At 41.5% G+C, this 13,810-nt stretch overlaps 1 protein-coding gene across 1 annotated transcript; it reads left to right on the top strand.

Annotated features, from left to right (window-relative positions):
- Positions 1-7,202: 7,202 nt before the first annotated feature.
- LOC119648725 (beta-1,3-glucan-binding protein-like) lies at positions 7,203-9,574 on the top strand. The gene has a single exon (XM_038050536.1). It carries the CDS (start codon positions 7,219-7,221, stop codon positions 9,361-9,363), a length of 2,145 nt encoding a protein of 714 aa, XP_037906464.1. The 5' UTR covers positions 7,203-7,218; the 3' UTR covers positions 9,364-9,574.
- Positions 9,575-13,810: the final 4,236 nt, after the last annotated feature.

Genomic DNA, 13,810 nt, shown 5'->3' with positions numbered 1-13,810 from the left:
TCTACGATTTGTGTCACTGCTTCCCCACACTTCGTGGTGGGCGTTAGCATCGCAGCCGAGAAGAAGTGGTAACGCCCTCTCCTCGCAATACGCCGTCAGCTTTGCGACTTGTTCCGGTGGAGCCCGGCTCTCGTCTCCTGGGAAGTATCCCGATGCTACAACTACCTCTCGAGTGCTCCTCCCGGCTTCCAATGAGACTTGGATCGCCACAAGGTCCCCGGTTAAGAACTCTGAAAGACATATGTATTTTAAATTACGTTTGAGAATTATGCAAGCTCTTGGTTTTTCACAAGAGGAGTCCCAAATTACCTAGGAGTCCTAGGTCTAGGTCGTCCAGCTTCTGCTCTTCACTGGGCAGCAGGTCTATTTCCCAGGTTGATCCCGTTCTTTCCGCCTCTATGGCTTCCGGGACTTCTTCAGGGACCTCGGTAAGTTTTCCACCCGATGCCTCCTCCGAGGTCTCTTTCCTTGGCTTTTCCTTGTGCACATGCACGGGTATGTTGCCAAATCGGTAGTTGATATGACAACTCCGATGTTTAATTGCCTCTAGGGATCGGTCATCTACCCCGATCGTGAGGAGTTTACCCTTTCCCTCCACCTTGCTTCTGAAGACTCTCCATAGTCGAGTATGGAGATCTTCGTTCTGAGCAATTAGGAGTCTCATAAGGTCTTCTGTTACTATTGCCGCGGCCTTTGGGAGAAAAACTGTCACCATGTGGGCTCCTGGTATATCATCTCCAGCACATGTTGACAGTTCCACCCCTTCCCATTCTGCGGTACCTTCCATCGCGCAGTCCACCAGTATAAGGCCTAGTCGAAAGCGTATCCCGGTGAACACCAGTTTCGACGTCCAACCCTTGATCATCTGCTTGACGACAAGTTCTTCAATGATTTCCTGTTCCTCCTGAGCGAGTATTTGCTCGGGAAACCTTTTTGGCAGTATGGCCAGTCGAATGCCCTTGACCGCACTAGCATAGCTAATGCTGGGCTTCCTGGGTCCTTCTTTCACTCCTGACCTGCCCGGGTTTTCTCCTCCCGTGGGTTCAGGTCGGGGTTTTTTGGGAGCATTCCCTTCATGCGGGCTGATCTCTGCTGCTCCCCGCTTTCTCGGCTCCGATAGAGATGGCTTAGGTCTGTCCTGAGCCTTCTTAAGGGCCTCTTCTGGTTTTAGGCCTTCCTTCAGATAGCGCAGGTACCATTTAACCCCGGCGCCACTGAGACCTGTCTCCTTCCTGACGTCTGTTATATTTATCTCAGACGTGCTTTTGCTGGTCCCTGCTCTTTGAGCAGTGGTGTTCGTTGGCTGTAGTCCATGGAGTATACCAATGCTCACCTTGGATCCACTGCTTGACGTCCCAACTTCTCCCTTCTTGGGTGTAGTCACCTGACTTTCAGTAATTCGGAGACGTGCCTCCGCCTGATTAACCAGTTTTGGTGCGGTACGGGGCCCCGCTTTTTTGGTTTTTGTTTTCTTTTCAAGTTTTGTACTCATTTGATTCCCACGAGTATGGCGGTTAAGAGGTCCGCCGTGCCATAGCCCCCCGTAGCACGGTAAGATCTAACTTACTCACTGAGGCGACCAGGTATCAGTGAGGCTCCGTTCGAATACAGTCAGTTATCCCCGACTGCAAACTATCCAATGGGCACGGTTCGCATGACACCCTGGATTGGGGGAGGTGTTTTTCGACTCCCCAGTCTAGATCCGTAGCGTTTTGTTAATAGTAGGGTCACCTCGTACAGGGTGTGGCTATCACCACTCACTAACGGTCTTGGTAGACGAGAGGCTTGGCCCCTGAAAAGGCACACACCGTCCCAGAGGAGAGACAACTCATCCTTAGAGAAAGATAGGTTGGCCTCGGGGAGCTATGTTCCGCATCAGTCTATCCTGCAGTACACTGCTTGACCCCTTTCTATAATTGAATATGTTCTAGCTTTTACTATCACTTGAGGGAAATTATTGAAAAAACAAGTCGGAATACCGGAAGCTCGCGCTTCGGGTATAAACGTTTTGTGTTCATTTTATGTAAGAAACGTATGTAGCATCAAATCCAATATACCCCTTCACATTTTTGCAAACAAAAAAAAAAAGCATACGTAGATATTCCAGTCATAGATATTATTCTCACCTTAAATAAACAAACTGCCTATTTCCGAAAACTGTACATATATATGCACATATACAATATAAATTAATCGGACCCATATTTTCGATTTACTTTCTGCGCAAAAGCATACATATGTATGATACATATATAGTACGCACATTAAATACGGCTGATTTAAGGGGGTCATCCCGTGTGAAGGCCGTTTTTTTTTGGTTTTTTTTAGAAACTGTTTGTGAAGAACTGGAGAAAGATACAAAAACGAATCACCATAGATTTATTAATATCTTGAGCGTGCATAATAATTTTTCTAGCCCGATCACATAGTTTGTTCTTGAAATACAGAGCAATTTATACACCCATCTCCCAGAAAAAGGTGTTTTTCTGCTGCCACGCTAGAGGTCGCTGCGATCATCTTAGAGAAAAAAAGTAAACGGCATTTTAACGTACAGACCTAACTACGGTCCGCAAACTAGGATTATTAAAAAATATTAAAAAGTAAATTTTTGGGGCCTTGTTAAACTTTTTTTTTTGATTTTGGTGTTTTTTTATGGTTTCTTCAATGAATAAAAAAAACTACAGAATGAATCGCAATTATCGTAGTTTGCGGACCGTGGAGATATGTTCTGAATAAGTCCTGCAAATTTCAAAGAATTTCGTTGGATAGACTTTGGGCTATGGTGGCAGCCGATTTTCAACACGCAGTTTCAAGAAAAACGCATTCAAAAAGTCGAATACGATTTTTAGCCATAAAACCTTAACTGACCATTAATCTGCTATCCCTAGTCCATAAACCTTAGGTTTCTTGAAGAAACACATGTAGGGCTTTGGTTTAAATTCTTGTCCTTTTAGCAAAGTCATTCGAACATCATTTGGACCAATAAATACGAGCTTTATTACGGCGATCGACGTAAATTTGGCATGTTACTTATCACGTGTTCAACACCATAATTTCCGAACGACTACGAATATCAAAAGATAATTTTGACTATATATTCTACACAATTTCTAGATACAATTGATGTCAAAAAAAAATTCAATTCCGTGGATCCGACACACGGGCTGCCCCCTTAATGTGCAAATATATCTATCTAAATTATATATATCTATCTAAATTGTATATACCGACATACACATGTCTGTTTGAAGTAATTAATATACATATACAAATGGCTAAAAACCTAAATCAAAATAATTCATTGCGACGCCATTTATATGAACTTACTTACTTGTGGAATGAAGTACATCCATCACGTCATACGGGTTGTAGAATGCACGAAATTCACAAAAATGGCAAAGTTTCACCCCCTATAACTTTGTTAATAATACTTGGATTTTCTTCAAACTTCATTGATTTTTTGCAGATTTTTCGGTTGTATAGGTTCTGAGAACAAGACCTGTTATAATTTTGATGGTCATATCTTGAACCCTAACTCCATTATCTTTTACCCGATATCAAATATGGAACCAGTTTCGAAAAGTACTAATTGAGCCCCTTCGTACCCCACATGGCCACACTTTCTAAAAAACTTGCATCCTCCATTCACATGTAGGTGTGAATTTCTTTGATTCTAAAAGGTGTATGACTTCATTGCAACATATCAATTCGTCAATACCACAACAAAGTGAGCTCACATAATGAGAGGTCGCAGGGAAACATTTCGTTTTAATTTGTCAATCATTTATATATCAATGTCAATTGCTCGAGACAAAGATATGTTTGTATTGATATTTGGGTTAGGCATTCAATATACGTACTTTATATATACTATACATATGTATACTTTTATGTACGAAGTAAATCGGAAATATGTGTACATCAATTTATATAGGTGCATGTATAAGTATAGTATTCGTAATAGGCAATGTTTGTTTGTTTAATGTGAGCATAATATCAACGTCTGTTATAGTGTGTGTACGTATTTCTTATAGTTTGAAAAAAATATTAAAGAATATTTAGGGTTTTTAGCGATATATGAACAAAATTTTTTTCTTCCTTAATTTCTGAATTTCACTAGTAATTGGGATTTCGTCTTCAGAAAGCACTATACCGAGTTATAGAAGCATCACATCCCCGCTGCCATTTTTCCGCGTCTGTCTGTCTGTCACCCCCGATTTATTTGAAAACAGCTGAGGCTATTGTCCCAAAGTTGGGTGAAAACCTGGGGTCTGCTCCCCATCTATGTAAAAGGAGGGAATAACATTTTTTTTCACAGAATGTGGTCTAAGTATCGATTTAAAGGCTTCAAACCTTTCGAAAGTGATCTTTTATTTAACATAGGGTATGAGAGCTTAAAATGTGTGCCCAGAAAGGGCGAACCTGCACAACCAAAAATCTGAAAAAAATCACCTATATGCACCTATAAAAAATCTAGACCTCAAAATCATCCCATTCCGATAAGTTCACTAATAAAGTTAACAATAACATATTACCATATTTTTAGAAAGTTACCTCACGTTCTCCCGTTAAGTTCATCCTAGAGGTACAAAATTTGATATTTATTCATCAATTTATAGCTGTCTAAGAAGTGTATGACGTCATGATCATATAAAATGATCTCATGTGAACGGAGGAGTTGCATATATCAAGGAATATTTTGAACTTATAGCTATGTACAAATGGAAAAGCGTTCTCACAAGAGATGAACACAAAACCTTTATACCCAGAACTTCTGGTATTCCAACTTATTTTGTCGTAGCTACGTACATGCACTCATTAGTGGAACAATTTCAAAGATGCACTACTGAAACAAAAAGAAATCAATTAAGTATCATAACAGCTTCAACGCTACGTAAGATTTTCTTTTTAAATTTATTTCTCCGAAAATTTTTTGTTTTGTTTGTTTTTTTGTTTTTTGTTTTGAATAAAAAACAAGTTATGAAGCCGAAAGCTGGACGCTTTGATACCTTTTGGAAAACCGAGTGTGGAAGTTTGTCCCACGTACCTTGCATCCTCCAAGTAAAATATACAGATATGTGACAACACCCAATTTCGCGTGATACTGATATTCAAACTCTTGAATTTACAGAAGCGACAACTTTGAATAATTGGGTGATTTCCACAAAACTTGATCAGATATATATATATATATATATTTCGGAACCTAGGGACCATGTAATGGCAGCCTCTTGATTTTTTTCAAAATTTTCGGTTAGGTAGTTTCTAAGAATAGGTTCGTGAACGACATGATCAATTACGAAACTCCGCATTTCCCACATTTCCAGCAAAAGTCAAAAATAAGACTTGTTTCGGAAAGTAATAACCGACACCTTTCACTTGATATCCCATATTTGCTGAAAAAAAATGAACACCCCCCCCTTTTGTCTGTGTCTGGTGCCCCCTTAAATTCGGCATTGAATGATTTAACTCACTACTTGAATGAGCGTTTTCAGTTTTCATTTTTCTAAACAAATTTGGTGTCAATCACTATAACTGTTTCGGTATCGACAGACGGGCAGACAGACAGAGAGGCAGATAGTAAACCGATTTGAAAAAGGTTTTGTTTCACACAAAACCTTAATAAGTCGGGAAACCGGAAGCTGGACGCTTCAGTTACGAAAGGTTTTGTGCATTTCTTAGTACGTAGCACGTAATATATGCATATACAATATTATGTGAGAATATCCACTTTCGGATGATATTGACATTTATAGCCTTGAATTTGCAAGGAAGCGACAACTTTGACGTATTATAACGTTGTTAGCAATAGTGCGATTTCCACCAAACTTGGTAACATCATGCTCTATGTTACACCCTATATTGTTGCGAAATTTCGTCGTCCTAGCATGAACTTAAGGGGGGTTTTGCAGCGAATTACTAAAAATTATAGTAATATACTATTATTAACTTTATTTGTGCAGATGTCAGTGTGGAAGGTATTTCGAAGCCCAGGCACCATATAGTGGCAGCCTCTTGATTTTTTTCAGATTTTTCGGTTATGTAGTCTCTGAGAATGGCCCCCGTAAAGGAATGGTCACTTTCAACCCCCCGCACTCCCCACCTTTCCAATAAATGTCAAAACTAAGCCCGTTTTTGAAAAGTACTAAACGAGACCTTTAATTTGATACCCCACATGACAATATTTGATGAAAAAAAAAATTATACCCCCCTTTTGCATGTATGGGGACCCCCCCTTAAATTCGACGTAAGAGGATGTAACTCGCTGTATGCGTGAGCGTTCACAGTTCCCACCTTTCTACCAAATTTGGTGTCAATCGCTGTAGCCGTTTCCGAGAAAAATGCGTGTGACGGACAGACAGACAGACAGACAGACAGACAGACAGACAGGCAGACAGACGGACAGACAGACAGACAGACAGACAGACGGTAAACCGATTTTAATAAGGTTTTGTGTTTACACAAAACCTTAAAAATGATAGAAATGTCAAAAAATTCCTGGAAAATTATTAATAAAAGTAAACCATGTGTCGAGGAGCAAATTTTTCTGAATGCACGGCTAAGTTCTAAATACCGAAAAAGCACTATTCAATATTCAAATTAATAATTGATAATACCGTGACAGATGTTTGTGTCTATATCTAATATTACATTACGGCTTTGAATTGATTTACTAATACTAACACAAGCATTGAAAGATTCATCATTTTGTGTGCACTCGCGTATGCCCTTACGGTTGATAAACAACACTTTATTTTCATTTATTGCACAATTGAATCGGTGGAAACGATAGTAACAACTATTAAAATGCGCCACTTATTGCAAAATAAAACCCAAAAATCAATTTAACATCTACAGCAGATGCTCTAATTCACAATACCAACCGCGACAGCAAAATTGCACTCATATGGAGCTACGAAGGGATCGCGCGACCACAATCGATTTTCCGGCAGTTAATATGATTTTCCGCCCTTAAATTAGTTCATTCCTCTCATCCCTAAAGTTTATTTTCAGACTTCTGGTAGGGTCCACACTGAACTAAAGCCAACCAAAGAGGCGATAACCACGAAACCTTACTATGTAGAATCCATTGATCTGTGTGAGGCATTTCAATCCTTGAAATGTCTAAATATCGAATCTCAAGATTGCGTACTATATATTCTGATTTACTAGAAAATTTATTCAGTATTCTGCCAGCAGTTCGCTCTTCACATCAGAATGTTTCGTGAAATTCTCATCAATCGGTTAACCTTGTTTGTAACGTTTATTCTGAATTTCAACGGTGTAAGTTCACTGTACGGAGTCGGAAGTGCGCCAATACATGTAAAGGTTGGGGAATTCGAAGTGTTTTGTCCAAGCGGATTTCGAGTAACAATCCCAGTAGACAATGGTGCCGCCTTTGGAACTTTCAAAGGCACGCACCTCAGCCAAGGCTATTTGGAAGTGGCTACGTGGTTTGTAGAAGTGCGCCCAAAAAATGGCCTACTAACTTTTGAGAATAGCACAGCGAATATTAAGACTGGAGATGAAATTTTACTGAACATCAACTTGACTGCATTTGGGCAGCAAAAGGACTACATATGGGACAGAGCCATAATAGGTGGAAAGAATTCCAAACCAGCTGCCGAATGTATGCCATGGACGAAAGTCCTACTAAATACTTTAGGAACAGTTACTCAGATGTCAGTTTTCGAATCTGTTCAACTGGATGTGTTCAACCAAGCTGGTTTCGAGATATCGATTCCAGTAGAAAGGGATGTCAAATCCATGACTTTCAAGGCGAAGCTTTACAGCAGAGATAATGCACTTCCAATCGATAGCTGGATTGCAAATGATGTGAGACCACAAAACGGGCAACTTATATATACGAACTGCACATCACATATTGAAACGGAGAATGTGTTCGATTACGAAATAAACCTTACCACATTTAACCAAAAACAGCGTTACATGAATGGCGTATTCCTGGTGTTGGCGTTCGTTCATTTTCGTGAATGTAGACCGACGCAACTAGCTCTTCCATCTGTGAAAGTGGAAGTGTTTTACCCAACTGGTTTCCAGGTATCACTTCCCGCAGAATATGGTGTCACTTCCATGACTTTCAATGGTAGACTCAACCAAGATTTAGATAATTTTGGAGCCAGTACGTGGATTTCAAACGATATACGCCCTAAAAATGGTCAGCTGACGTTTGAAGACAACGCATCAAAGCTCAGGATTGGAGACGTAATTTATTATCGAATAATTGTCACTGCATTTGGGCAGATAAAACAATACCCAGATAGAGTACACATAGTGACAAGCTACATTAACAAAGTGGGACACAGGAGCATTTGGCAGGCTCCTCCGATGGACGACACAAGTACTGAATGTAAGCCATCGATAACAGCGGTGAATGGTATTCAACAGAAGTGCGCGGAGCGTCTAATATTCGATGAGCAGTTCTCAGGGAGTCGAGTGGATACATCTAAGTGGACCCTACAAGAACGGTTTGGTGGTCAACCTAACTTTGAATTTGTTACATATTTAAGTCATCAAGATGTAATTTACGTCAACCGAAGCCATCTTTCCATAGAACCCAGACGCATGACGGATATTTATGGAGATAATATTTTCGACTCCAATCTCACTCTCAATCTTCAACCAGATTGCACTGGAGAACTAGAGACAAGTGATTGTATTAGGACAAATGCTGTTGACATAATGCCTCCAATAGCATCAGGTCAAATTACTACAAAAGGGTACTTCTGTTTTTTGTACGGTTTCGTTCAAATTAGGGCTAAGCTTCCCGATATTCCTTGGTCCTTCTTGCAATTCCTGTTAGAACCTTCGGAGAATGCGTATGGCAAATACAACTTCAGTTCTGGACAAATGCGAGTGGCGTTCATTACTGGTTTAGATACATGCACTCTTTCAGGCGGCATTATTTCCAAAGGTGACGGATCATTACGAAATCAGCATATATGCCAAAAATTATGCAGTAATAATCAGAAATGGAGTTCCGATTATCATATTTACGGTTTAAAATGGGCCCCAACCTCCATCACTCTGTCCGTCGATGGGGAACAATATTGCAAAATAAACCCGATGAAAAGGACCTACTTTACCGGAGGCCATGGAATGATGACATCCTCCTTAACATTCTCGCGCCCAACGACGGAGATGGCACCATTTGATCAACCATTTCACCTAACAATTGGTCTAGGCATCGGCGGACATATCGAGTTTGACGATGGACTACCAGATAAACCATGGGCAAACCTTGATCCAAGAAGCATGCGGAAGTTTTGGCGAGATATTAAACAAAAAACTTACCCTCGAGGAAAACTGGAAGTTGATTACATTAAAGTGTTTACTGTGTAGATAACTATGTAAATACCTACTCACGACTTATCGGAGAGTTTAGTGGAATAATGGTAGTATAATATTTAGTATGACATTCGATGAAATGCCACACAAAGAAAGTTTGTATAATAGTTGTGTTTTAATTTTGTTTTTCAGTGCTTTTGAATATGGACGATTTTCAGTTGTACGATTCATTGTATACAGAAATAAATTCAAATTATTTCCACTACGAAGCTCCCCATGCCTTAATTAGGGATTTTAAACGGAACCAATTTTCAGAAACAGACCCGCTGTAAAAAGTCATTAAACTGTCAATAATATATATATCAAATCGCCAAACCAATTATTAGATATTGGAATGGAACTAAAAGAGATTGAAATTTGCAGGCTAGCAACCTGAGGAAGCCCAAATTCCTCTTGCTATCGAAACGAAATGGCCGGTCAACCAACAAATTGTTTTTAAAGTGCGCATACACTTCTCAACAACGCTATCGAGGGTCCTCAACATGCTGGCTTTCTCCAAGTTGAGTAAAAGTTACACCATTACATATTGTAACTAAGTGATGTTAAATGATGGGACTCTGGAGAACATACCTCTCCAATCTGTAGGACGAGTACTCCGAAAGCCCGCCGAAGTGCCGGCCGTGTTACGTACCAACGAAGGCTTCCGACACTCAGGAGAAGGAGGCTTTGTACAAACAACTGTAACCAGTTCAGAAAAGATTTCCTAAAGATGAAATCATGATCTGTACGGGTGATTTGAATGCCTAGCGTGGGTTCTTATAACACATTCCTTCGACATTTGATGGAAAACAATATCTTGGTGACCGTAATAATTACATCGAAAGGTTTATGGGTTTTTGCAGCCACCTCCTGCCATTGGCAGCGTATTTTTCGAACCTAGATACTGCCAGGTTTTGTCGGGTTTCAAACGGAATCAGATTGACGATATTGCGATCTGCAGTAAATTTAGAAGCTGCCTTCGGGGTGTGCTTCTAAACAAGGACGCCAACACCGACCTCAAAAGGGACGGTTTCTCGACAGCTACTTGCCTTCGCTTATGTATTTCATCTGTGAGAGAATTACCTGGCTGATCGAACAATAGATGAATAGTTAGTCTACTTGAGAATGTTTTAGGAATTGGGTCGCCATTCAAAATGTTTTTGTAAGAGGCTGACAGGCTGCTGAATCGCGGAAACGGATTGACAAAAGTGATTGAGAGTGTTGCTGGTCGCGAGTGGAGGCGAACGTGACGCGCTCTGTTATCTTGACAAGTCTTGCAAATTTATTAACGCGCTTGTGCGGAAAGTAGAAGTTACCGCATAAAATAATGATTTCGCTACCATTTACCGCCTTCAAAGCCTCGTGCTCTGCTAAATACAGCAAGAAGATATTAGAAGAAGAAGAATGAAGATCTGACGAGCCTTAGCAAGCTCTCCACGGAGGTTTTCAATATCTGCCACAGGCACAAGTATCGACAGCCATACAAGGACTGCCTAAAGAGGTACAAGTCGGCCACCAAGGCTGCGATGAAGCGGTTCTGGTTGGGCCATGTTCAGAAAACACCGGCGAGTCTGAAAGACTCAGTAAGATTCTGGCCAAGGAACATTTCTATCCCAAAAAATCAGAAAGCTCCTGGATCGAATCTTTTGGTGAAATCCTGGAGCTACATACTTACAAACCTCCACCAGCCAAATCTCGCCAACATGCATTGAATGCCATGCCCTGTAAGTTGAGGCTTAAGAATATACTCAAAGTCTTCTCTGTTTGTCGTAAGAGGCGACTACAAGGGATAAAAATTTGTGGGGTAGCAAATTTCCGAACTTAATTACTACCTTAATGTCAACAATGTCTTGGATAGGGGCTGAACTCACGGCTTGCACAACCCAGCTTTCGCTCGACAGTGGTAGAGCTATCTTACTGATCGGGCGGCAAATATACCGAGTAACCCGCATGAGAATATCGACGAGCATTGGGCTGCCATCCTGCCATGCGTCCGGATAGCTGAGTGGTTAGAGCACAAGGCTGTCGTACGGACGGTCGCGGTTCAAATCTCACTGGTGCCAGTGAAATTTGTATCGTGATTTGACGTTGGATACCAGTCGACGGCTGCGAATGAGTACCTGAGTCAAATCGGTGGTTAGAGCACAAGGCTGTCGTACGGAAGGTCGCGGTTCAAATCTCACTGGTGACAGTGGGTATACCGCATGACATCTATCGATAGTGATGTAAAGGACGTCAACAGTCGACTTCTCATATACAATGATGAGCAACTGAAGCGGTGGAAAGAACACTTCACACGGTTCTTAACCTAATCACAGCCGGTAAGGTTCCTCCTCTTGGAGATGATAAAAATGGCTAGTCGCCGCGCATGCGGGTACGGACTGTTCCTCCAAGCAGAAGTGTTATAATTTCGGCCTCCAATGCACTTAAACGGAGTACCGCCACTAGACTTAACCTGCAGTTACTGCAGATCTGCTGCTTCAACTCATATGGAAATCTTGGGAACCCGAGGTCTTTCCCAGAGAGTAGAAAAGGGGGATGATCGTTAAGATCCCAAAGAAGAGGACCCGTTTTGAGTATGACAATTAAAGGGTATCTGCGTGCTCCCTACAGTCGCAAAGATAATAGTTAAAATAATTGTGGAACGTGTCAAGAAACATCTCTAAAGCTTGATGACAGAGGGTAGGCTGCTTTCCGCTCCGGATCCCCCTACATTCACCACGGCAACACCCTATGGATTATTTTGGAACAGTGCGCGAAATTTAGAACTCCGCTGCGCCTGCACTTCATCGATTTGAAGAAAGCTTTCGATACCGTGAACAGGGAGTGTATCTGGAGTGCTTTACAAAGGGGAGGCATACCGGAGAAATTAATAGCTATCATCAGAGCTACATATGTCAAATACTCAAAATGTCAGCTGCCAGAGTTGAACCCTGTCACCGATATTATTTCTCTCTGTTATCGGTGGCGTTCTTCATGCTACCTCATCCCGAGGATGTGGAGCAGTTCACTGACATTTTTCACAAACACCTCGACTACTCTGATGATATCTGTTTACTCTCCGGGTCATGGACCTTGGTCAAACGGTGTTAGATTTTGAAACAGAAGCAAGTAGAGTTGGACTGAAGATAAACAGCAACAAAACAAAGGTTCTCAATCTTACAGGCGACTCTGTCATCCAATGTCGCTGTAGCTGCCCAGCATATTTCGAAAACAGCCCCTTTCGGACTCTTTAATTTCACTTTTGATTTTTGGGTTTTGCAATCCGGATAGCTAAGTGGTTAGGGCACAAGCCTATCGTACGGAGGGTCGCGGTTAAAATCTCACTGATGGCAGTGGAATTTGTATCGTGATTTGACGTCGGATACCAGTCGTCTCAGCTGTGAGTGAGTACCTGAGCCAAATCAGGGTAATAATCTCCGGCGAGCGCAATGCTGACCACATTGCCTCCTAGTGTACCGTTATGGTCTTGAATGAAGTGCTCTAACACACTTCAAGGCCCTGATCCAATATGGAGTGTTGCGCAAACGGTTAATATTAATGCGGCGGTAAACCTTCACTGCTGTACTATGAAACCTTCACTTTAGTTTCATTTAATTGGATGATGTTCGTCTTTCACTGAGTCTGAACAATAGTCTAGTAGTCTAGAGAAACTGAAATTTTTGCAACCGGAGTTGGTTTTATTTCCTGAAGATATCTAGGCAGACTCAGTTAAAGTGCAAGCGATTCCGAGGCTTCCCGGTTCCGAAAACAGTTTAGGATCTGGGAAGGTTCTTGGGCACGTTAAACTTCTAACGTCACTTCTTGCCCAAGGTCGCCCACTATAAATCGACTATTATCACTAACCTGTCTGTCCCGAAGGCCAAGGACTCCCGCCTAATTTCGTAGTTCCGAGTGGCTGTCTATGCATTTGAAACCGCCGAACATCAGCTGGTGAGAGCTGCACTTCTGGCATTCCCTCTGCAGAATACAACCCAAGTTGTACGTCGTTGCTTCGAACGTTGCCGTAGGGCCTCGATGCAGGCCCACACAATTTTAGCCTCGACGTCGAAAGCGCACTAAAGATGGTCTCCCTGGGCCGCAAGAAACGCTGCTAGGAAGAGTAGATGCGACGCGTCTATTTCCTATTACGGCTGCCACATTTGATCTGATCCTCCCAGAAACACCTTTTGCTTTAGAAGCGAGCATGTTGCATAACGAATGCTATCATCCAGTTACGAACGCCCTGGAAAGACTTGGGCATGACTATGTAAAATAATTCAATGTGTGTCTGGTCGACTGTCTGTCTATCTCCCCATTCATCCAATTTACTCTGGAATTACTGAACCTACTATCATCAAATTTGGTTAGAACATGTAGACTGTGAATCCTTTTACAACTAGAGGGAAGAGGGTGTAATTTTTTTTCTTCCCAATATGGTCATGCACTCTTCAGAACCGATCTAACTTTTCGTATCAGCTGC

The sequence above is a fragment of the Hermetia illucens genome, chromosome 2 (genome assembly GCF_905115235.1).
Source record: "Hermetia illucens chromosome 2, iHerIll2.2.curated.20191125, whole genome shotgun sequence".
Taxonomy (NCBI): Eukaryota; Metazoa; Arthropoda; class Insecta; order Diptera; family Stratiomyidae; genus Hermetia; species Hermetia illucens.
The sequence above is the reverse complement of the archived record's forward strand: the minus strand, read 5'-3'. Positions and strand labels throughout refer to the sequence as shown.